Source organism: Phyllostomus discolor, chromosome 10, assembly GCF_004126475.2.
Source record: "Phyllostomus discolor isolate MPI-MPIP mPhyDis1 chromosome 10, mPhyDis1.pri.v3, whole genome shotgun sequence".
Classification (NCBI taxonomy): Eukaryota; Metazoa; Chordata; class Mammalia; order Chiroptera; family Phyllostomidae; genus Phyllostomus; species Phyllostomus discolor.
This window is the reverse complement of record NC_040912.2, coordinates 30,519,886-30,545,385: the sequence shown is the minus strand read 5'-3', so window position 1 is coordinate 30,545,385 and position 25,500 is coordinate 30,519,886. Positions and strand designations below refer to the sequence as shown.

The following is a 25,500-nucleotide window of genomic DNA, read 5'->3' as shown; positions in this document are numbered from 1 at the left end:
AAAAACCACAAAGGTGTTAAAAGATGACAAAGTCAGGGAAGTCTGTTTTCAGAATCTACAGGTCAACACTGTATCAAGAGTCAAGTTGGAACCAGGTCAGGCTAAGTGATGTACCCCAGAACACATGTGGTGTAAGTAAGAAGCACGCACATTCAGATATCTGGGCGTCATCATAGGAAATGCCAAATGTGAACTGAGCAGGAACAAGGGTCAGGTCCCATGGCCACATTCAGGGTCAGAGCCAAGTAGGAAGGAACTATCTAGGGGATGAGGCATCCGCCCCAGGAAGGGTGTGTGGTAGGTCCTGATTTGTTCTCCTTCAGCTTTAAAGGCACACAGACCTGGGTTCTCATACTGCTCCCTGACACTGCCCATTATTTTGTTACCTCTGGGCAAGGCTCCCAGAGAGAAGGCACTTTCTGTTGTGCACACCTGTGGAGTCAATGGGTCTCTACCCAGTATCTCAATTTCCCAGCAAGCTGAAGCAGACTGCTGCTGCTGTCATCACAGCAGCCTTCCTCTGAGCCTGCAACATGGAGTCCTCCCTCCCAGGCTCCATGCTGGGGTGAAGATACAGCCCTGTCATTCTGGACTGGAACATACAATGAATTTTCCCTTGGAAAAAATGCAATAAATAGAAAATAGGTTTTGATGAATTAGTACAGATGTTTTGGATATGATCCAGGTTATATATGGTTCTGCCGGCTAGACTAGGAACCAGATTACCAATCTTGCTACCACTTCACTGGGAAAATGTTTTAATACTACAAAATAAAAATTTGAGTTGTAACTTTTCCATTGGGGGTGACTACTTATACTTGCAAGTACAGCAAATTTCTCACTAGTGAATATTTAACACTATACGAGTCTATCTTAAATTTTATCTTTCTTTTCACATCCTTCAGCAAAATACTGGCCTCTGTCATCAATTATGGGTGGTGTTCAAGTCTTGTCCTATTGAAAAATAACCAATCACACTCCTGCCAGAGCAAAAGAGGGCCTCAATCTCCGCATTTGAGGACAACTGTCAACATATAAATGTAATTCCAATAAACACTTCTCTAATCCACTCCCAGCTACCCCAAGTTATTCCTGGGACTGACTGGAACGACAGTCCTAGCTCCCACCCTGCAGCACTGACAGGAAATTATTCCTTGTTCTGACCACAAGCCTTTAACTCAATGTTTTCCGTATTTGTCTGATGGGAAGAACTACATGAGGCACTTTTAAAAACAACAAAACCTGGCCTCACTTCAGCCCAGTAATGAATCAGAATTTCAAGGGGGAGTCAAGAGCTGACCATTTAAACAACGCTCATCGCTGGCGACCCTGTCATCCAACACAGTGGTTCTTACCACGGAGGGTGAATGAGGGCCACCAGGGGCACAGGCTGCTGGGCCCTAGCCAGGAGCTTCTAATCCATTGGGTCTAGGGTGGGGCCTGAGAATTTGCGTTTCTAAGGTCTCCAGTGAGGCTGCAACTGCTGGTCTAAGGACCATGTTTCCAAAACCAATTACAGGCATGCCTCGGATATATTGCGGGTTCGGTTCCAGACCACTGCAATAAACCGAGTATCACAGTAAAGCGAGTCATAATTTTTTTTGCTGGTGGGATGGTCTTGCCTTCAATTTGTAAAAAAAGAAAAAAAAGCAGTATCTGCAAAGCGCAATAAAAGGAGGTACGCCTGTACTTAGCCTGTTTGGCAAACATTGCAGCTGAACTCAATACTACCTTTTTTCTTCCCCCTTGGTAGAAAAGCAACATTGGATTAGAGCACACAAGTGCTGTATTGGAATCATAGGACTGATACTTTTTTTTTTAGCTGCTTGACATCAGACAAATAAATTTACCACAACGCCTCACTTATCTCTTATTGTGAGGAGCCAAAGGTAACATAAGGGAAGAGGTTTGGTCCTGTGTTAGGTAAAGCAGCTGGCCTGCATTAAACATCCGTGTACTCTGATCTCCTGGCCACGATCCCCTCTTGTGAGCTACAGAAAACTCTGCTGAGTTCTAGAAATAGGTCTCAAAATTTATTATACACACAAAACTTCATTTGATACAAACAAACAAACAAAAAATAAACAGGCAATGGCTGACCACTTCTCCTTGTGAGTGGTCACGTAGCTTTGTTTGGAACACAACATGTCCAATGGGAATATACTCAGCTTCCCAACTCACACTTTCCCATGCAAGTAAAAATAGAAAATGGGTTAGATTATAATTAGGTTCCCTGTTTAATTTTGAAAGGCTGAATTTAGTACCCAGGTATGGATTATTTTCCTGGAAGATCTTCCATTATATTGTTTGGCTATTTCTTATGACCTGATTATCAAACAAATGAATCAGAGACTCTCTGAGTCAGAAGAACCCTGGAGGTCACCTACCCCACCCTCCACTCGATGAAAATGCCTCAGCATGTGGTGGTCCAGTCTCTTCCTAGAACTCAATGAGAATGTATTGTTTTTGTGAACCCCAACCTCTTCTTCAGCTAACTGTCTAATCATTAGCATTTCCCCTTTCTGGGCAAAAATCTTTATTTCTGTAATTTTAATATCTTTGGCCGTAGTTCTGCTCACTCCACTGCCCAAATATGCCTAATCTCTCTTCCACATGACAGCATTTGAAGTATTCTGAAATAGCACTGACTTCTTCCTTGCCTGTTCCTTTTCAGTCTAAATGTTCTGTGTTTTTCCACTATTCTCACCATCAAAATTTCCATATACTTAACAGCGCTGGTCGTCCTTCTGTGGATGAAGTTCACCTTGAGGCTATTTCCTCCCTAAAAAATGCCATAATATGCTTCATGTCCACTGTGTCCTATCACCACAACCAAAACAAAATGAATTGTGAAGACTAGTGGAACATTCCTTTCCAAACAGAGCTCCCTAGAGCTGGAAGTCACAGTCAGACAGACCGACACTCTATGGGCCCTCCACGTGATTGCCTGAAGCAGGTGGATCTGAGTAACATGACCCTCCTTCAAACAGAAGCATATGAGGCCACTTAAAATGACCAAAGACCCAGAAAGTTTCTTTCCAAGGAAGACAGAGTGAAACAAAGGTATTTCTTACTTTCTACGAAACATTTCTGCAAATATGCAGCCAACGCTCCAGAGATCCACGGGGGTGGCGTAGCTGGACTGGAGCAGGACTTCTGGGGCTCGGTACCACAGCGTGACGACCTGCAACAGCAAACGGGTCTGAGTGTTACCGAGGGAGACGGCTGTCTGCTCACCTGTCGTCCCGCGCGCTGGAATGCCAAGGTTCGGTTCAGAAAGATCGTGGGGGAACACTGAGACAGGAGCCACGGGTGCCTGGGACTCAATGCTGACGGGCCAGGAAATGACATCACCACAACCTAGGTTCCAACCTCAGACTCTGTGTGTCTCATGAGGAGGGTAAAATACCTGAGTTACAGACAGCAAAGTCTTTTTAAAAAGTCTTAAAATGATTACTGTTTTTCTAAAGGGGCTTATGAAAAGAATATACCGACAACAGGTGTCAGCAGCGGCTGCAGCTCAGTTCCCGGGTGAGCACTATTGGGAAACTGGAAGATGATTTCGGTGACTCTGAAGTCTCAAGGCAGCACCCAGGCAGGATAAATCAAAACTACTCTTATCATGAGGCTGTGGGGAATTAAAATAAAGCCTCCTTCAATGCTGATCTTTTCAGAAAACAAATTAAAAAAAAAAAGAACTAAGAGACACTGTGTAACCCAATTGTTTATACTGTGTGCAAAAAAGTCATTCAGAGGAAGAAATTCTAAAATGGGAAGAACCCCACTTAATACTAATACAGAACTGTATATAATAATAGATGGAATGCAACTGTAATTATTTCTGCCAGGTGGAGAGGTGAGGAAAGCATATCATTAAGGCTTCAGATTTATAAGGGTACATAAGGATTCAAGTGCTTTTAATGCAGGAGGGAGGGTGGAGCAGATATTTTATGGATGCCCAAAATGAAGATATATTCTTTATTGTCAGATAAGGAATTTAACACATACATCTATTACATAAGCTTTTTATATTACTCAGATTCCTTTTATCCTTACATATTATTTTGTCTAATTGTATTTTTGTTTATGTCTAAATTTCCTGATATTCTGCTTTATTATGTGTTTTGATGGTAGAGGACTTGGCACATGAAGACTGCAGTAGTAGGTCTCCAAAACTGCCTGCCATGAACTTCAGGAAACTGATGCACACACCACTCCTCCCATCAGGGGGTGACGTCTAATGCACCTTCCAGTGAGTCTGAGTTGGCCTTAGAAGGAGGAAGTGACGTCTGAGACTACCAAAGCTAGGCCACACAAATTTCAGTAGCCTGAACCTTTTTGAATGCTTCCTCTTGGAACCCAGCTGCCCTGCAGTGAGAGGCCTGCAAATATGTTCCAGTTGACAGCTTCAACCGAGCTCTCAACTACAAGCCATGTGCGTGGACCATCATGACATAGAAGCCCAATGACCCTCCAGACGACCGTGGCCCCTGCTGACATCACTTGGAGCAGAAGAACTATCCAGCTAAGTCCAGTTCAACCCACAGAATTGTGAGTGATAATAAACTGGTTGTTGTTTTAAGTTTTAGGGTGATAATATAGCAGTATCTAACAAGATTCTTGACTGGTTCCTCCTCTTCATCTCATTTGGCATGTTTTGCTTCGAATTTGTGCAAGAGGTCAAGTTTTGTTTAAGGGATAGCTGGTTGATGTCTAATGGAGAGATGATGGTGATGTAACAGAAATTAAAAGAGAAAACAAACCCACAATACCAAAACAATGTTCCTCAAGTTATCATTTGGCTCCAACATATCTCTCCAGCACCATCTCTCATAGTACTTCATATTCCTCACAGCCAAGTCACGGCTGAGACCCCGCTGCTGGCTCCCAACCCCGACTGCACATCAGAATCACCCTTGGGGCTTTCAGGAGAACACAGGTGTCTGGGCCTCATCTCCCAGTCACTGAATTAGGTGGGGCCCCTGGAGTTCTCCTTTTTCTTTTCTTTAAAAAAATTTCTCAGGTAACTCTTGGTTACATTTGAGCACCATTCAATTACACACACACATCCTCCAGCTCATGCCTCCATGCTTTGGTTGACAGTGTTCTTCTAGGCTAGAGAGCTCTTCTTTCTCCTCGCCAGAAGTGGAAATTCTACTCAGCCTCCAACGCCCAGCTTTGATGCCATTACCTCCTCAAACCCGCCGTCACCTGAGATTTGTACCTTGTAACATAGTTCATAAAGAATGTGGTTTGTTCTAGAGGGGGTGGATCCACTTTTGTCCACCATTATGTCTGCAAAGGCCCACTGCAATACTGTGCACAGTACAATTGGGGTTTGACAAATATCAAATCAATGATTTCAAGGCAATCTTTCCTAGGAGATAATTGAGCAAAATTCAGTGACCAGTCATTCCCTAAAAAGAAGGTACTTTCTACTTGTGCTGAGCAGAGTGTCCAGTTCTGAGCACAGGTCCACCTGACTAATATTTTCAGCTGGAGGAACACATTTCCCTGCTTCTCGGACACACTGTAAACGAAAGTGCAGGTGCACTCTGTCCACAAAGTTCCACTCGAGTGGTTTACAGACACACACGGACACTGTGAGGTCACACACTTATCTTCTCATCTTGATGTGAAATAAAGTCTAGCATCATCAGAGATGAAGAGTTTAATCTGAACATAGCATCATTTTAGGCTGTCTTAAACAGGCTGTGATTTCTGACTATTACCCAACCGAAAACACTTTAGTAGAATTAACTTCATTTTCAGTGCTTTCATCAGTGATACATATTACAATCATCAAATAAATGTTTAGACAGCTTAAGATAGGAAAAATATTGCTACGTTTAAGAAGTTCTCTTCCACTCCTTTCAAATTTAGTTACCACTCAAAATGGATAATGAATCCAAAGTTTTAAAAAATGTTTATTAAAATGACAATATGATCACTTTTATTCTGTTAATAACATTAATAGGTTTCCTAATATTGTACCATCCTTGACTTCTTAGAATAAATCATTCCTAATTATGGCCTACTATTTTTTAAATAGACTGTTGGATTTTATTTGCTAATATTTTTTAGGATATTAACATATTCATAAGTGAGACTGATCCATAGTTTTTCTTAGTTTTTCATGTTTTGATATTAGGGATAGGCAAGCTTTTCATCCTTTTCTATATCCTGAAATACTAATAAACAACACAAGAATTATCAGTCCCTAGGGACTTACTTGTAAATCCATTTGGGTCTGGATCCTTCTTAGAAGTGTCTTAAATGATCTTGCGAATGTCTTCCTGCCAATTAGTCGCAACAGGTTGCAACCTCTTTGTGAGGCCGTTTTACTAACAATAAATTTCCCTATGAAATTATTTAATTTAGATTAAAAAATGTATTGTCCAAAGTCTGTACATGGTTATCTCTTATAATTATTTTATTATCATCTGTTTCCTTAGTTTTCTGAGAAAATCTGATTTCTCCTCCTTAATGTTGTATATTTTTGTTTTTGCTTTGTATCAGTCAGATTTGTCAGTTTAGCTATATAATTTATTTAAAAAAATGGACATGAAGTTTTATTTTGGGAGGATTATTGTTTCATAATTTGTTGACTTCTATTTTTCTCATTTTTGTGAATCTTTAAATAATATGTAATTTTCTCTTAAAAAAGAGTAAACTAATTTGAAGAATAAATTATTTAGAAAAGTGTTTTACAATCCACGTGGTCATAAAATTTCCACAAAATTCATTATTATTTATGGTTATCTCTGCTGGATTTCTAATTTTATTGCGTTATGGTCAGAGAATGCAATCTGTACAATTTCTACTCGGTAGAATTTATTATTGTTTTCTTTATGACTATGCACATACTTGGTTTTTGTTCCGCAGGGTATAAAGGGAGTGTTCTCTTTTAAGTCCTTTATTAACAAGATTTCTGTCTCACACAGATCCTTATATTTTTCTATACTTTATTTGTCAAACACTAAAAGAGAATATGAGTTTTTGTTTTCCTTCCCCCAGAATATCCTTGTGTTTCTAAGAGTTTCTGCCTTATATACATTGGCCTATGTTTTTGGCAAATAAAATTTATGACAAGAAAAATATTATTATAAAAAGAATTTAGATGATGGTGGACATAAAATATAAAATAAATACACAAATCCTAGTAAGTCAGCTACAAAATATAATGGGAAAAAGATCCCATCCATAATAGTAACAAAAAATGCAAAACACTGAGGAATTTTAAAAAGTGCTATCTATATAAATAAAATGATATATTACTGTTAAAGAACATTAAAAAATTTAAAATAGGAAGACAGACCATGACTAAGGTGGGGAAAAGCTGTATTACAAAGATAATAGTCACTCCTATATTAACACAAAACATTTAAGGCTATCCAATGCCTTTGTTGAGGAATGTAATTTTTAAAATAAGGTACCTCTGGCTGAATAATGCTTAATAGTTTGAGAAATAAGGATGAAGGGCATTTGCTCTGTTACCAAAATATACTCTAAGGTACAGTAAATAAAAGGGTGGTGTTAACATTAAAAAAAGAGTAAATTCCAGAACAGACGGATATGTTAATAGGGTTTAAAGTTCTTATAGGTGGCTGCACTTCCTCTCAGTGAGAGAGAAAATGTGCCTCGATAGGTGAAAGTAAGACCGCTGGCCATTCACTTGGAACAAAATAAGTTTTATCCCTACATTACACCACTTACAAAAATCTGTGAGCAGGAATGGTATACAGATGGAAAAACCTAAGAAACAGAGCTAGAAAAGTGTGTTGGGAGGAAACACATTTTTCTTTATAAGAAGAGGACCTTGGGATGTGGATCTATTGGCATGTGCACGATGGGAAATCTAGAAGCCTGAGGTGAAAAGATTTATAGATCAAGCTATTTGAAACTGAAATTTTCTTCAGCGAACACTATAAAGGCCAAATACAAATAACCGACAGTGAGAAAACATCTAAAACAAATTACACTAACAAAGTAATACAACAGAAAAATAGATAAAAAATAAGAAAGGTAATTTACAAGAAGCAAAAACTATCAGATATATTCCATCTCATTAAAAGGAAGAAAGAGCCCTGGCTGGTGTAGCCCAGTGGATTGAGGGCGGGCTGCGAACCAAAGTGTGGCAGGTTCTATTCCTAGTCAGGGTACATGCCTGGGTTGCAGGCCATGGCCCCCAGCAACTGCACATTGATGTTTCTCTCTCTCTCTTTCCCCTCCCTTCCTTCTCTAAAAATAAATAAATAAAATCTTTTTAAAAAAAGGAAGAAAGAAAGAAAGAAAGGAAACAAGGAAGAAGGCCATCATAATAAAGGGCCTGATGGGCAGAAATGAACAGAATAACACTATTCAGGATTGGCCAAGGTGGGGGAAAACTTAAATTGTGAACTGGCACAACCCTTTTAGAGGACAATCTGACATTATGTATAAAATTAACAGTGCCCATCGTGTCTGGCCCAGAGTTCCACTTGTGAAAATTTATCCTACAGAAATATTCATAGTAGTATACAAGGAGGTATTCACAGGACGTTTGTGCCATAGTAATTTCCAACAGGGGTATGTTATTCAGCCATCAAAAAAGATGAGTGAGTTTTTTATCCTGCTCATTCCTGTTCACATACAAAATGTCCATGATACACTGTTAAGTGAATAAATAAATTTTGAAACTGTATGAAAGACATTCTAATTTTTATCTGCAGGTCATGCGTGGGTGTAAATGTCACAATTACAGGGATACAAAAATGTCTGCCAGGGCACACAGACACCATATTTGTTTTAAATATCCTTAAAAACAAAAATATAGGGGTAAATTTAAAAAACATGTTGAGGGAAACAATGATCGTTATGTACAGAAGATCAACACTTTAAATGGACCAGCTTTAAATGGACAGTGGGCACAAAAACCTGGAAGTGTAGGCGGTAAAACGTTGCGAGCCTAATCAGTTGCCATCAGTAAGCACATTTTATAGCTGAGAAAAGGAGTGCCAGAGAGGCTGGATAGCACGGCCGGAGTCACGAAGCCCAGATGTGAAAGGGCTGGGATTCCCACCAGGGCTGCCCAGCTTCAACCCTGTGCTCCTTCCTCAGCATCCAGCACAGCACTCCAAACTCCCACAAGTGAACAGGCAGACACAGGCTGTTATTAAATTTACTTTGAAATATTGAATGTGAACTTTTAAAAGAGCATGCAAATCCCAAAAACTTCAGCTATCCTTCGGTGTTCACAAGATTTCCTTAAAAAAAAAAAAGTGTTTTAAAAATGGTTTCTATTACTTCAAAATTCAGTTCTGATCCACATCAGTGCTCTGTATGGTATGACATCTATTCATCTAATTCCCATTTAATAACCCCAATGAAAGCTAAGGTTTAAAAATCTCTTTGGAATTTTCAGGATTTTTGCTTGGTGTCTGTGTATGTGAACCACTGTAACAAAGAGAGAGGACTTAGGTTCATTAATCAGGTTTATGTTTACACTCTATTTGAACTATCAGTATTTGTCTAAAGAGACATCTTTTTGGTTTAATCTTTGTGGACTTCAACATGCTTAAATTCTAAAACAAAGAGTGAATGTTTCAAAACTTACATTTCTGGTTAATTCTTTAAGAAGATAACCCCAACAATGTCCAAAGGCTACTTTTAAATATAAGAAATCACTACCTTCTTCAACAGATATAAATCTAACACTTGTTCCCTAGTTTATCAAGAGTTTCCCCAGTTTTAATCTGGTAATTTTTGTGGCTGCTCTACATTCTCTGACCCAGCCTCCTGTAACCCTCACTTTAAGTCACTGTAAAACATCTCAAATGATGACAATTTCTGGGGATTTAAAATATATGTTTCCAGTTTTTGAGGACAAATTGCAACAATTTTCCCTGACAGTAAAATATAAATTCTATTGGCTTAGGAATTATTATACTTCTGTGCCTCTAACAACTTCTGATGAAGACTGCCTATCTTAAAACCAGTTTGAGGCACACATGTGCAAATACATTAATTTTTGTTTGAAAGCTGTACCGAAAATGGACAAAACCAGTAAAAACATCTCAACCAGTAAAAAGTCATTTCACGACTTTAGTGCATGAAATAAGGAAGTTCTCAACAGTTTACTTAACTTCTACCTGCATTTTATAGTTCTAAATATCCTTAAAAACAAAAATATAGGGGTAAATTTAAAAACACGTTGAGGGAAACAATGATCGTAATGTATAGAAGATCAACACTTTGAAATCTATGACAAAGGTGGCTTCTAATGATAACAATGCAGTTATCTACTAAGCAAAGATAACAATAGGAACTATGGACGGAGTTTGGTGGTTGGAGCCAGCTGGAACCAAAGCAAATACAATGTTTATTACAATCATTACATGTATTAACAGCCTCTAGAGGTGCTGAATGGACTTGGCAACCAGAGGGGGAGCGGAAGACTGGGCGGGGGGTGGCATTCAAGGATATTTACACAAGTGGATGTATCTGTTTAAAGTGCTTTGATCTCTATTCACAATTTTTTTGAACCAAATCAATAACAGTATAAGATAAAGGAGAGCCAAGGACAACTCTGACTCAAAATACATTTCAGAGGAAACCACTCCTATTTAATATTGAATTTAACAGCTTTTTAAAAAAAAAATTCATGAACCCTTTTAACCAAGAACCTAAAAAACGTTGTAGATGTTCATCTGAATCTCCTTTATTATATGGCTACATGCTTGAAGGCAGAAACACATGTTGTGAACGCTGGATATCTCCCTTCTGCCTTTCCCAAAGGTCTCTGCCCTAGGAGGTGGGTCTGTGTCTATTGTATGCTTCCAGCTTCTTACTGGGTTTGGCCAATGGGGAGACTAGACAGGAGTTCAGAGAGAGGGAGAGGGGTGAGGCAGAGTCTTTAACTCCTTGATTTCCTCCCAGCAAGCTTGTCTAGAGCTGGCCACGCAGTCATCCATCACAAAGTCAATGTCCATTTCGGGCGGCCTACTCTGCCTGATTCTGGTACCTGCTCCCCTTGTCCCCTTCAAGCCTAGGAATGGGACCAGCCTGGCTGCAACTAGAGCTCAAGTCATAGCGCCATGCCCCACACTTCCTCTGAATCCACTTCTTCGTAAATCTTGTCTCTGTAAACAAACCCTCCTTGAATTATCTTATTTTGAGTGTGCCATTGATTTCCCATTGGGATTCCAACTAATACATTCGGTTTGTAGATGAAAGTAGTGTGTGTGGGTGGCAACTTCTCCAAGCCTCAGTCTTTCCATCTGTAAGGGGATGTTCGGATGGGATGGTCTGCATGGTGACCTCTCTTAGCATTGTAAGAGTCCCTAAATGATGTGGCAATGGAATACCATACGGCACATAGCATGTGGCAAAGGCTAGACCCTCAGACAGTTCTTTTCCTCATGGGATGCACTGTCCCTCGTGGGACATGGTATGTGGATGCCGTCCAAGTCATACTCTGCAGAGTATCTAACCTGCATATCCAACGTCTCCTGAACCTCACGACTGAGCACTCCCATAGGTACTTCTGTTTCAAAATGGGTGAGCTATCTTTTCTCTGATGCTTACTTCTCTTAGATTCTCTCTCTCTGCTTGCAGCAAAATCACCACCTCCTTGGGCTCCTCGCTCATCTCCGTTATCAATGAAGTTGCCAGATTCTGACAATTCTGTGGGACCCCTGTCCTGTCCCGATGGTCACCAAGGCTTCCCCTGGGGTCTTTTCCTAAAAGTCTGCCTCCTTCTTCTCTACTGCGCCTGCAGCTGTGCTCGCCACATTCCTGCTTAAAATACTTCATCTACTCTCCAGAGAGTTTAAGGTCAGGTTCAAGTTCCATTTACTCTCAATGCCCTCATGATCTGGCTCCCTCCTTTTATCACCTGTTTTACCTTCACACAAAAGCTTTCCTCTACCTGCTCAGAGGTTTTATCGTTATTCAAATAGTGTGCTGTCACGCCTTGTGGCTTCCCACATGCTGAGACCTTTCTCTGGAATGTCCTCTCACAACACCATCCTTAATTCTTGTGCACCTCGCCCTGCCCAGTCCTCCCCTATTACGCGTAACCACAGCACTCACACAGCCTCCCATTCAGTGTACTTACTGCCTACGAGATCCCAAGCCAGTCCTTTGAGGATAAAGACCAGTCCTAAGTGGCCTTTTCACCCACAGCAGGCATAAAATAAATGTATGTTCTGCTAAATGTATGGGTAGCCAGGAGACAGGAGAATGGACAGTTACAGGGTTAGGATGAATAACCTAGGGCAGGACACAAGGGTTTCTATTACAGTATAAATTTGTAGACCACAGTCATGTCCTCATACGGATACCAGGAATTCTAAGAGTCCACGAACATTATCTTTAGTGAACAGATGCCTTTTTATTTTATTATTATTATTTAAAATATTTTATGTATTTATTTTTAGAGATGGGGAAGGGAGAGAGAGAAACACTGATCAGCTGACTCCCATCCACACCCCAATTAGGGACTGAACGCACAACCCAGGCATGTGCCCCAACTGAGATGGAACTGGTGACCTTTTGCTTTGCAGGACGATGCCCAAACAACAGAGCCACACCGGTCAGGGCAACAGATGACTTTTTAATAAAGTGTGATGACCACTTTATTTTTGTAACATAAAGTTTTAAAATGCCTGAAGGGCCCATGTTTTCCTTCAGGCTGTATTGTTTAAATTTCATCTCGAACTCATGAAACTTAAAATAGTTACCACTTGCTAAATGACTATTATGTTTCAAGTAACAAACTCATTCTCTTTTTAGAAGTACAGTATAGTTTTGATTTTGACACTAAACAATCACACACTTGATCTCACTCTGCCTTCACCATAGAAACCAAGCAAATATTTGTAGACATTCCTTCAGCCTTCACAGATAAGTAGAAATGAAAATTATTCTGAATACAGGATATGGCAGGCTACAGAGCTCCTCGTTTCCTTTTAGAAGTAGTTTTAACTCTTAAGAAAATCTATATGCTTTGGGAGGCTATATAATTACTTAGATTTGTAATTTTAAAAACTGACACTTTATTATGAAGATAGTCAAATGTCTCTAAAGCCTGTGTCTTCTTTCTCCTTGGGTACTATGTTCATTTTTACTATGTTCATTTTTACACGGGCTGCATGTAAACGTACTAAATGAGCACTTGCAAGAAACACAGTTAGTGCAAGTGCTGAGTGACATGGAAACATGGTTTTAAAATCTGAGTTCAGGCTCAAACATTCTTCAACGTCTTAAAATTCTGTGGAAAATACACAGTTTGGAGACCCTGATTACTCTTGTCCACCACTTTATAACACCGTTCTGGGGTACAAGAAAAATCAGCATCACTGCACAAAACAAATGCTCAGGTTTGAAGACTCAGTGCAACTATACAGGTGTGATTGCATCACTGTGGATGTCTCTCTCTGATTTCAAAGTTACTTAAAAAAAAAAAAGGTCTGATATAAAATGTGTGTCCTAGCCCTTTCCCCTCTTTCTTGCATAAATTTGATTCTTTTATATTGAATTCTCCCCTTTCTTTTTTTCTTCTTCTAAAAATTTCCCCATCTTTCTTTTCTAAAATACTTTCCTATCCTTACAGAAATTGTAATATCTTTAGATCTTGTAGGAGTGAAGGGGAAAGGATCACTATAGGGAGAACAGTTCCACTAGTTAAATAATTATAAAATATATAAATTCATTTGTTTTTGATGAGCCGCAATGCTTCTCTTAAAATTGTCTGTTTCTAAGAAGAACCACACTGCTACCAAGGATTTGGCAGAGTATTTCTAGGTACATCCGCTATTAGGAGAGACACATGTGTGAACATAAAAACCAGCGGAAGGCTTCTCACCTAGGCGCAGGAACTCCCTGCACACGGGCTTGGGCCAGTGTGGTTGCTGCATGCAAACGCTACTTGAAAGGAAAAGTAACCCTCCAGGTTAGGTAGAACTTTGCTTTGACCTCAGAAGTGATTCAAAGAAAAACTACTTTTCCATTTATAAGCATTTCAAAGAATGCTGCTGCTTTCTAGAAATCTGTGGCAGGTAGCCTCTTTCATCCTTGAAACTGCTAGGGCTTTGAAAAATGGTTTAAGAAGTGATTACAATGATATCTAAGAAAACGCCTAGGTCAGACAAAATATTTAGAATATTTTGTAGTGACTGAGTAGTTTTAAATAGCTATTATAGATGCTCAATATAAAGAGGACTCTTGATATATGGCAAAAATAAAAGCAGGACCTACTGATGAAATCGGTGAAAGCCTTCTAGAACATTCTGAGAGGGGGAGTGGCTCTTTGTATTACACAACACACATCTCTCAAGGCCCCTGCTGATGTGTGGTGTTACCACAAGAATCTGCTTCCATCCCTGTCACCCCTATGAGACCGAATAGCAGGGGCTGGGTCTTGATGACCTTCGGGTTTTACAAAGCTTGGCACTCTGTCTGGCACACACCAGGCATTCAGTAACTATCTGTTATATGTACGACCAAGAAGTTACTGCAAACTTGCTCCCAAACCACAAAACCAAAACCAAACCGGCAAGAAAAGAAATTCTTCTGCCTTTGGATTACCCTGAATGTACAAAAGGCCTTCCAGATTCATAAAAATGGCAACAGAATCAAATTTATACATCAAACTTTAGAGAAACTGTCTTGAGAAGAGCAAATAAGTTTTTGCTACTTAGGGGCACCTACTAATAGGCAGGTAGGTAGATAGATTGTTTAAGCTATTCCTTTTTTTTTTGCTTTACATTAAAGTATACACAGATCTTAAGATATAACGCATTTTTTTAAAGTTCTTTCTTTTAGATTTTTTATTTTATTTTTATTTTTAGAGAGGGAAGGGAGGGAGACTGAGAGAGAGAGAGAGAGAAACATCAATGTGCGGTTGTTGGGGGTCATTGCCTGCAACCCAGGCATGTGCCCTGACTGGGAATCGAAACTGCGACCCTTTGGTTCATAGCCCGCGCTCAATCCACTGAGCTACGCCAGCCAGGGCTGATGTATAATGCATTTTTACACACATATGCGCCTACTAACCAACATGATGCAGAACATTTACGTCACCACAGAAGGCCCTCTAGGGCCCTCCCCAGTCAGTGTCGCTCCTGCACCACCTCTCTGACTTCTGCCACACAGGTCAGCGCTGCTGGTTTGGGAGCGTCTTACGAGAGGAGATACGCAGGTTTTGTCTCTGGCTGCTTTTGCTCAATCTAACCTGTGGATTATCTATGTGGTTGTGCGCATCAGCTACTTGTTGCCTTTCACTGTTGTTTAGTGTTTCACTGGGTCAACAATCCAGGGTTTATTTAGCCTTTCTCTCTCTCTTTTTTTTTTTTCCTGTTGATGGGTGTTTCTAGTTTTGGCTATGGTGAATGAACATTCTTCCGTGAACATTTCTGTGTACCTCTTATTGGACATGGTGCTCATTTCACTCATATATATATGTATATATATGTGTGTGTGTGTGTGTGTATAGAGAGAGAGAGAGAGAGAGAGAGAATACGTATGTTTAGTAGATGTTACAAAACAGTTTTTTCCAAGTAGTTGAACAAGTTTATGCTCCCACTAGGAATTCATGAAAGTTTCCAATTTCACTATATCTTCTTTCTTTTAAAGATTTATGTATTTATTTTTAGAGAGGGGAAGGGAGGAGGAAAGAGAGAGAAACATCAACATGTGGTTGCCTCTCATGTGGAGCTGGCCTACAACCCAGGCATGTATCCTGACTGGGAATCGAACTGGTGATCCTTTGGTTCACAGCCCATGCTCAATCCACTGAGCCACACTAGCCAGGGCTAGTTCCACCATATCTTTGCTACCACTTGATATTCTCAACCATTCAAGTTAGTGTATAGTGGTACCGCCTACACTTTTGACTAACAAATTTATAATATATAGCTCTAAAAATGACAATATAGTTTGGATTTATTAAAGCACTAACTATGCTCTCTGTAAAAGAATAAATAGTGATATTTATCATTTGTGTACAGATGGATGACTCACTGGTTTAAGACAATGTTAACATGTTAGGCTTTTCTTCTCACTTTTGCTCTTGCTACATCTGACTCAGAAAATTCCCAACTCTTTTAAGCATTCTGTTTGTCCTCCTTTGGAGGTGTACAAAGTATATATTTATACCGGGTTCTTACACAATTTAGGCATTAAAATGAAACTGAATAATATTCTGAAATGTTTGTGCCAAGATCCGAGGTTAAAATGTTAATAATGTAAAAGTCTTAGAAGTTGTTGGATGATGGTTTGTGCTAGCTGTCCTGTATGGAAATAATTTTGAAACATCATTATAAACTAAAGGACAAAACCATACCTGTCAGTATAGTCCCTGAGCTTAGTTCAGAGAGTGAACCCAAATGCTGCTGCTTCTCCTTCTGAAGACATCACGTAGACATGTTCCCGGGCATGAAATTTAAACATGGGCAAACATGGGAGCCATGGCCACTATTTTGGAGGTGGGCTATAGGACAATCATCCATGTACATCCAGTAGCATCTTCCCTTGTTTAGAAACTCTGAAAAACTGCAGAAACCACTGCCTTCATTGGGTGGGTGAACGTTTGCAAAGTGCTGTCCACAGGCTGGCACTCAGCACTAGGGAGTGAAGCAGTTCCTACCCTCACGGGACTTACAGTCTGACTGACGGATAACATATCCTGGAGAAGATGTGGAAGACATCTGTTTGGCTACACTGTTAAATCTTGGTCACATTTTTTCTTACCCTATTTACCATATTAAAGGCTCTGAGAAGTTCTACAATTTAAAAAGAAACCTATTCAATCGAAGCTTTACCAAGTATTGTTCACAGAATGGTATTCTGCCCCTCACATAACACTTACTATCATCCTATGGAATTAGGGTTCTTTAAAAATGCTTTGAAAAGCAACAGCACATAACATTGCACAAGGTTAGGAGCACAAATAATCCAAAAGAAGTTCTGAAATGTATGCATACATGCAACTTAACATCTTAACTAGTGTCATCCTGAAAAATAAGAGCTGATATCACTGGCTTTAAGCAAGCAACATATATTGTTTTGCACTGAAAATAAAAGTACAAAATGAAAATTAAAGTTGCAAAAGTACCCTTTGGGCCTCTGGCATAACCATTATAACATTGACTACCACTATACAGATATAGATGGTGAAGAAGTAGTGATGTCTTTGTTAACTATCCTATTTCTGTCAGTACAGATATGCTCACATTTGGAAACTGACAGTTCTGAATACTTCACTTACTTTCAATGACCCCTTTAAGGTAAAAGTAGAACGTAGAAAAGATTCTGGTTATTGAAACTTTCTGGCTGTTGATACACCATTTGGGAAGAAGTTTATTCTAGTGTAATGTTGAAGTTCACCAGTATTTACTGGGCAAGCTAACATGACAGGAATTGAGACTGCAGAGACAGATATTAGACAATGTCTGATTTGGAGGAGCTTGCAGTCTAGTGAGGCGACTATAAAAAGAAATAATGGTAATACAGTGTGGTTGGAATTATAATAAGGCATGGAGAAAGTGCTATGAAAACAGAGATGACTTCATTAAAGAAAATAGGCGATTTATAGCTCCTATAATAAAGTACACACAATCTATATACAATAAAAATACGACTGCAATCAAGAAATTAGTATTTATTGAGCACCTATTTTATACTATAAATCTGCATGCCAGACTTCTTAAATGTCAAATTACAGCAAGTCTCATAGAATTTCATATTGTTCTCAAAAGGAATGTAAAATATCTCAGATTCTTGGGTGATTTTATATCCCAAATTAGAGGAAGCCAAAGTAAAGTTTAATTTTACACTTTGGAAAAAGTCTAAGGCAAAGATCATATGTAAGCAATCCTTGGGATTTGTAATCAGAAATACAGCAGGTCCTCAAATAACGTCATTTCCTTACAATGTTGATGAGGAAAAAAAAAAGATACCTGGCTGGCGCCACCGTCTGTATCGAGTTTGTTGTCTCGCCCTGTTGGGCGGGATTTCTCTGGGCGATCCAGATCCCGCCCCCGATGTGCATGTGAGGTTAACTGGTGTGGTCTGCACTGTCCGCATCTGAGTGTGTGTGTAGGCCGCAGTGGCCCTGTGATGGCAGGGCATCCTGTCCAGGGTGGGTTCCTGCCTGGCGCCCTCGCTGCTGGCACATGCTCTGGCCAGCCATGACCTTGAACTGGAATAACTGGGTTGGAACATAATTATCTTACATGTTTTAATTCACCTTTCTTAAGTGTATGTAGAGTTCACAATTTATTTCAATACTTAATTTTAGAGATATTTTAGGTCTTTATTTAGAAGTTTGGTGATGTTTTTGTGACCAGAAATACGCCATAGGAACTTCACTCTTGTTTGCGTCACTTGGTCTATGGTACAACTGGTTTTGTTATACACAGTTTACTTAAGACCCAGGTTTCCAGCACCCACCAATGAGGTTAACTGAGGACCTAAATGCCTACTCACTATGTGCTTCATTTCACAGAGCCAGCAGAGGGGGTAAACCTCTTTGAGAGAAAAGCCTCCATATACATGGAGCGATGTTCAACTTCAGATGTAAAGAAAGCCTGATATAAAAGAAAGCCTGGGTGCAGAGACACATATTTCAAATACAGGGAAGTAATTTAGCTACTTTTAAAAATGCATGAAAATCTGTGTAACACAAGAGAGGAACAAGCCATCATGGACTACACCGAGGGGTGTCGTCTTGTTGCCCCCCACCCCGAGCCAGAACCGAAAGCTCTCCCACTTGAAAACCACGGCACTCAGAAATCTCTGTGAGACACATCCCGCAGCACTGTCTAACTAATCGGCATTAACAGGACGGCACTGCAACAGTGCGTTGGCTGAATATGCAGCTGAGCGCCAGCTTCACTCCACAGGTAAGTCCCCATGCACCAATCGCAGTACATTTCTGTCTCAATTTCCTAGACTAAGAAGCTGCTACCTATGAAGAGAATGGAAGCTTCTTTATTGGGATTCCCAAATCCTTTTTAACTGTTATAATAGATTCATTTTTTAACGGAGCTACACAGGACTAAGCCTTTCTATGATTTTCCTCATGGGAAGTATTATGAGAAATAAGTGTTAGTAATGAAAACCAGGCATTTTATCCATTTTTATGTCTGGTACATCCATACCTTTACGCCGGCTTCCTGATTTATACTGGCATTTTTCTGACTAAGTTATCATTACGGACAACGTTTCTATTTTTCATAATAAGTACATATGACGTTTGCCTTTAAAAAACAATAAGCTCAATAGGTGCGTGTTGAAAAGACTTCATTTTCTTCTCCAGTCTTTGGACTCCTATCTAGTCATAAAAGCATTTGGTGTTCTCAGTTAGCCTCCGTGCACAGCTTCGGTTATGCTGCCAGCTTTGATGCAGAGTTCACTGCTGTGATGTGAAGTCATTCTCACCGGAGGGGGCGAGAGATAAAAGAGGACTCTACAAAAATTGTGAGAAACTCGTCCTACTGAAATTGAGGTGACACGTTGACGAGGTGGATGGCTGATCAGCCAGTCCCCGCGTGCCTTGGAAACAAGCGAAGACAAAGACTTCACGTCACCTCCCACTCGGTGTACAAAATATCAGCTCACAATCACTCGTGTGAACGTCTAGATGCTTCGATACACCCATGGTGCAAACACCAGCCACCTGTTAGTCTCATCGCTGGTCATCAGTGAACTCAAGAGGTACATGACTGAATGGGGTAAGGGAGAGAATCCTGGATTGAGATTTGGACCCCCGGTTTTTAGTCTCAGATAAATAACCATGTCAAAAAACAAAGGTAAATTCATCCCCAAACTATAAAATCAAGAGGTCACATTAGATAATTTCTGAGGTCCTTTCAACGTCCTAGAATCCTATAATTAAGAATGAATAAGTGTTTTAAGTTTCTCTGGATATATTCCCAGAAGTGGAATCGCTGGGCCAAATGATAGTTCCATTTTTAATTTTTTGAGGTATCCACACCGTTTTCTACAGTGGTCGCACCAATCTGCATTCCCACCAACAGTGCTAAAGTGTTCCGCTTTCTCAGCATCCTCATCAGCACCTGCTGTTTGTTGATGTATTGATGATAGCCATTCTGACAAGTGTGAGGTGCTGTCTCACTGTGGTTTTAATTTGCATCTCTCTGATTAATGACATTGAGCATCTCTTCATATGTCCATTGCCATCTGTATATCTTCTTTGGAGAACTGTCCATTCAGGTCCTTTGCCCACTATTTAATTGGATTGTTTGGGGTTTTTTTGGGTGGTGATGTTTGTAAGTTCTATATAAATTGTGGATATTAACCTTTTATCAGATGTACTGGCAAATATGTTCTCCCATTCTGTGGGCTGTATTTTATTTTGTTGATGGTTTCCTTTGCTATGCAAAAACTTTTTAGTTTGATATAATCCCATTTATTTATTTTTTCTTTTGTTTCCTTTGCCTGGGAAGATATATCGAGTAAAATATTGCTATGAGTAATGTCTGGGATTTTACTGCCTATGTTTTCTTCTAAGATTTTTATGTTTTCGGGACTAATATTTTAAGTTTTTAATCCATTTTGAATTTACTCTTGCATGTGGTGTAAGAAGGTGGTCTAGTTTTATTTTACTGCCTGTCTAAATAATCTTTAGAGATTGTATATATTTGCTTCCTCTGTCGAATATTATGCTGAGTGAAATAAGCCAATCAGAGAAAGGCAAATACCATATGATCTCATTTATAGGTGGAATCTAATGAACAACTGAACCAAGAAGCAAAATAGAGACAGACTCATAGAGACCAGGATGACAGCTATGGTGGGGGGGAAGGTTGGGGGTGGAGGGATGGAGGGAAAAGGACTCATGGACATGAACAACAGTGTGGTGATTACAGAGGGAAGGGGGATATGAGGGGGTTAAATGGTAAAGAAAAAATACAATAGAAATTCAAAAAAAGAATGAATAAATTCCACATGCAGATCTACATCCTCAGGAACATCGTTCATGGAAACCTCACTTTTAAAGAATTAGAATTTTGGGCAGAAGGACATTTTAAAGGACAATAATTGGTACCCAAAAGAATTTGTGATTCTATATAGCAAAACAAATTCCAAAACAGACTGCGAAGAATCTTAAAAAGTCACTTAGCCCTGACCGGTGTGCCTCAGTAGGTTAAGCGTTGTCCCACAAAGCAACAGGTTGCTGGTGTCTGGCTGGGGCATGTGCGAGAGACAGCCAACCGACCATGTTTCTCTCTCACATCCGTATCTTCCTCCCTCCCTCCCTCTCTCTCTCTCCCTCCCTCCCTTCCCCTCTCTCTAAGGATAAATTAATAAAATCTTTTTTAAAAAGTCATTTAGATGGTGAGACAAAAGGCAATGCCACCAATCTCTTGTCACGTGCAGCTACAGGCTGGAGAGCAGTCCCGCCGGCGTGTCTGTGCACAGGGGTAGGGACTGCTCTCGGCCCAGCCTTCTCCTCACAGTCGTCAGTATCACTGTTCAAACAGGAATGCCCAGTGACTGACTGTACTTTCTGGAGGCAAGCGTCCAAATTTATTACAAAATACACCCATAGTAGCCATTTCAGAAGAAAGGGGCAGGATTTTACATGTCTGCCGAAGAAATACAGTCCCCTCGAAAAAAGGAGCATAGCATAGCAAGGAGGAATGATGTGGGTTATAATCTTTCTGCCCCTACCTACTGTAACATATGGAGCCATCAAAATGAATCCCCTGTGCATGTCTTTAGAAATCACTGATGAGAAAAATTATTTTATCACATGACTGAAATAACAGGAAATTACTGATGTATGGAATGATATTAAGCCCTGTTCAATATATTCAAAAGTTCAGGAGGGAGAAATTAAGGTTATATGTAATATCTCTGGAAATTCCATTCTGTTTTCCTGCAACTGAATCAGTGAAGGTTATTATAAGTTACATGGATGAGTCACAAACTTTTGAAGAATCAGGTATAAATGGCAACATAAATATATGAATCACCTTGGTTTCTTTCAAACATTATCAAACAACTATGATCCTAGGGCTAGGGCAACCTTATTTGAATTAAAGAAAACCCCATTAACTTCTTTGTTGGTGGTAAAAGAACTGTGAGTTTTAAAAAAGTAAAACAAGAAGCAATTCTCAAGGTAATAAGTGCTTTCATGTTACCAGTTCTCCTATCCGAGGGCACTGGATGGAGCTAAAGGACAAAGAGATAAGGGCAATATTGCTAGTTACTAACAAATGGCAGATAAAAGAGCTCTTCTGGGTTCTGATTAAGTGACAGCATTCTACACATTCTTTTGACTTGGGAAAGTCAGACTAAGAGCAGCAGCTAAGTTACATGTGAAGCAGCACTAAATAAGCGTGTCTGCATGCTTTCACATTCCAGCAGGACAGAATTCCTCCCCTTTCATTGAACAGAAACATGTTCTCTGTGCTCACAGCAATAATGCGCCTTTGCTTCAGCTTCCATAAAAAAGCATAAATGTATATGCTGAAAGCACAGAGAAGTTCTGTGCAGTGGGACGTGGTGGCCGGGAGCCAATGTTTACAATCCCCTGGGTGGGAAAGGCAGGGTGAAAGGCTCAGGACGGCAGGCTTTAAGTCTTTGCTGTTGCCGCCAGTGACCTTCGCCTCTGTTTTCAAAGCGGCTCTCAGGTTAACCCCTTGGGTTCTGCGAGCACTGGTGCTGCACAAAGGAAATACCTTTCTTTGAAGGACACCTCTCCCATGCACATCGGTTTCTGATTTCAGCAGGAGCAGCTCAGAAACACTGGATTAAGAAGCATGTATTCAATCTCCTATTGGACCCACAGGCAAGTCAGGGGGATTGAATCTGGATTTTGATGTGTGCTGTGTTCTACAAAGTGAAAGTTTCCAGCTTCGGGCAATGGACTCATGCTTACAAACCAGGGGATTGTGAAACATGAGCATATTTGGTCTCCAGGGGAGAAGGAAGCATCCAATTTATGCAGAAATGCTCTTTTCCCAGCTAGCCAATGGGAGGCGAGGCTATGAGAGTGGGGCTTCCTATAGGGATCTCCGGACTGGAAGAATGGTGCTTAAAATTAAAGACAGGCTAAATTGCTAACAGCCCAACTTAAAAAGCAGCTGAAGAGAAAAAGCCAATTGTAGAAATGAAAAGGGAGTTTTCTAGTTTTAAGTTAAAGCTGGCCACGTTCAGCTTATTATTATAGTTGGTCTTGTTTCAGTGAGGGAGAATTAATAATCTTTTATTCCCAATTAATAATCTTTAAAGATCCCATAAAAAACTAACCACATACGTGTATGTTTTATTAGTCTTTACTCAATTATTCAAGAGATGTATTCAACAGTAACATTATTTAAGGCCTGAGAATGTTTTCAAGACGTAAGATTTACTTTGAGAAAAACTGGTCTAATGTCAGGGATTCATATTTATTTTAAGAAATGCTTTGGCCTATGAGAAATTTTATGGATTTAAAAATATTTGGGACCTACACTTTGATCATCATTAACAGTGGTTTCCCTTTATCGAACAAAGGTCATACTGAATTCCTGGGGTGTTGGAATGAATCATGTAATTCTAATATTCAGTGTGTATGAGCCCTTTACACATGTTTGGGGTTAAGGGTTAAGACTTCTGGAGATGAAAATGAAGAACAACACACACTAGAAAATGTAATTAATATGTACAAGTCATTAAAATGAATCTTATGAAAACCATTTGATCAAATATGAGACAGTGTTGGTCTTTGTGTTTCTGGACAGTTTGTCTGTAACACCATGAAGTATGCATATCCTGTAGCTCGAAGTCCATCTTTAGAAGAACAGCACTATTTGAGAATATTGATTTTTAGTTTTTCTCAACTAATAACTGGGTTTTAATACGTGCTTCTGAAAACAGTTGTTAAAATTTCAGCTTCTCTAAGAATGTTTAGGAGCAATCAAAACCACTGTCCCAGCTGTCATGGCAGACCAGACAACCTGTTCCTTGCTATCTATTGTAGAAGTCAATGGTGACTAAGCAAATCCCTCGAACTCTAATGCAGACACTGACCAGAAACGTTTTGAGAAGCTAAAAGAAACCCCAGAGCTTCTCAACAGGAAAGATGTAATAACAGCAGCCAAAGTTTATCGTGGGTTTTCCATATGCCTGGTACCTCACTAAGGACTTTACAAATTCTATGTCATTTAAATCCTGTAATAGCTTGCGAGGGAGGCACCTCTGTACCCACATTCTATGAGATGGATGTTCAGAATGTGTTCATAACTACAGTCCAGTCCTACAGCTAGCCATGTGTCAGGGCTAGAGTTCAAACCCAGTGTTGCCCGAGACTGCAGGTGTACCCACTAGGTCTGAGAGCCATGCACGCAGATAGATCGCTAGCACTGCAAAAGAATCCCCTGGAAAACACATTTCACAGTTCTAAAGGTTTGGTATACATTACAATTATTATTACTGGGGGCTCCAGGGCTTATCAATCTTTCAAGAAGGGAGCTGTGATCCATTGGAGATTTTTCATTTTATTAGTGAATTAAAACAGTAACATATGACTTCTAACTGAGGTCATGAAACTGCAATACTTTGTTTCTGCAATAGATTTACTAATATTTATATATTACTTTTGCATTTTAAATGGAATCTAAAAGTAGCAAAGGGGATTATCCCTATCACAAATTTTCATGTTTTACAAACCTGTTGGGGAATATTTCACTTGCAGGCTACAAGATTTACTCACTCCCAGATCCTATCCCAGGTTTTAAGACATTGTTTCTTATTTGTCTCCATAAATTAATATTGTCTTTAAAAAACTGTTTGAAATCAACGAAAATAATTGTTGCCATCCTTTATACAGTAATGACATGTCACTTAAAAGAAATTTTCAGCTTAGACTTCGTTTTTGAAACAGCTTCTAAATAACTAAGAACATAACAGCTATCCATGAACTTTAATTACTGCAATATAATTTATCAGGAACAACCAATCACAACTGAGCTTCTCCACACACAGTATAAAGTTAAAACTGTACAAATGAAGCCAAAATATGCACAGCGAAAAGGAATGTTACAGGGGGGCCTCTCTTAGTGAACAAAGCAAGCTCAGTTTGGCTCTCTTTCCCTCGCGCTACCACATCCGCACATCGTTAGTTGGAAAATTCCTGATATATGCTGTAATTTTTTGTGCTTTTCTTCCCCCCAGTACACTTGGGGCTTTAATGTCCAGATGCCATTTTCCCCCTTATCTGTCCCTGTTTGGTGCTCTGCCAGCTATGGTCAACAATTAATACAGCCAAAGAAAAAATACAGTACACTCCCTGGCAACTGGTACAGCCTCGCAGGAAATACCAAATAAAAACTTGATTATGTATTGTTTAACCATTTTGTTTGCCTGTAGGCCACCCCGTCGTCGGCGTAATTCAGACGAGCATGCTTCATCTGGACGGTCTGTGCGCTGCACCATTGTTCCCAGAGCCCGTCACGCACAATCACTGGCTTCAGCCTGTGGCCCTCTAAATGAAAGGAGATTTGTGGC

At 39.8% G+C, this 25,500-nt stretch overlaps 1 protein-coding gene across 1 annotated transcript in view; it reads right to left on the bottom strand.

Annotated features, from left to right (window-relative positions):
- CDK6 (cyclin dependent kinase 6) overlaps positions 1 to 25,500 on the bottom strand; it is a 165,012-nt gene that overhangs the window by 71,451 nt on the left and 68,061 nt on the right. Inside the window, exon 4 of the mRNA XM_036010266.1 lies at positions 3,075 to 3,184. Coding sequence (XP_035866159.1) covers positions 3,075 to 3,184 — 110 coding nt within the window. The remainder of the gene's footprint in view (positions 1 to 3,074; positions 3,185 to 25,500) is intronic.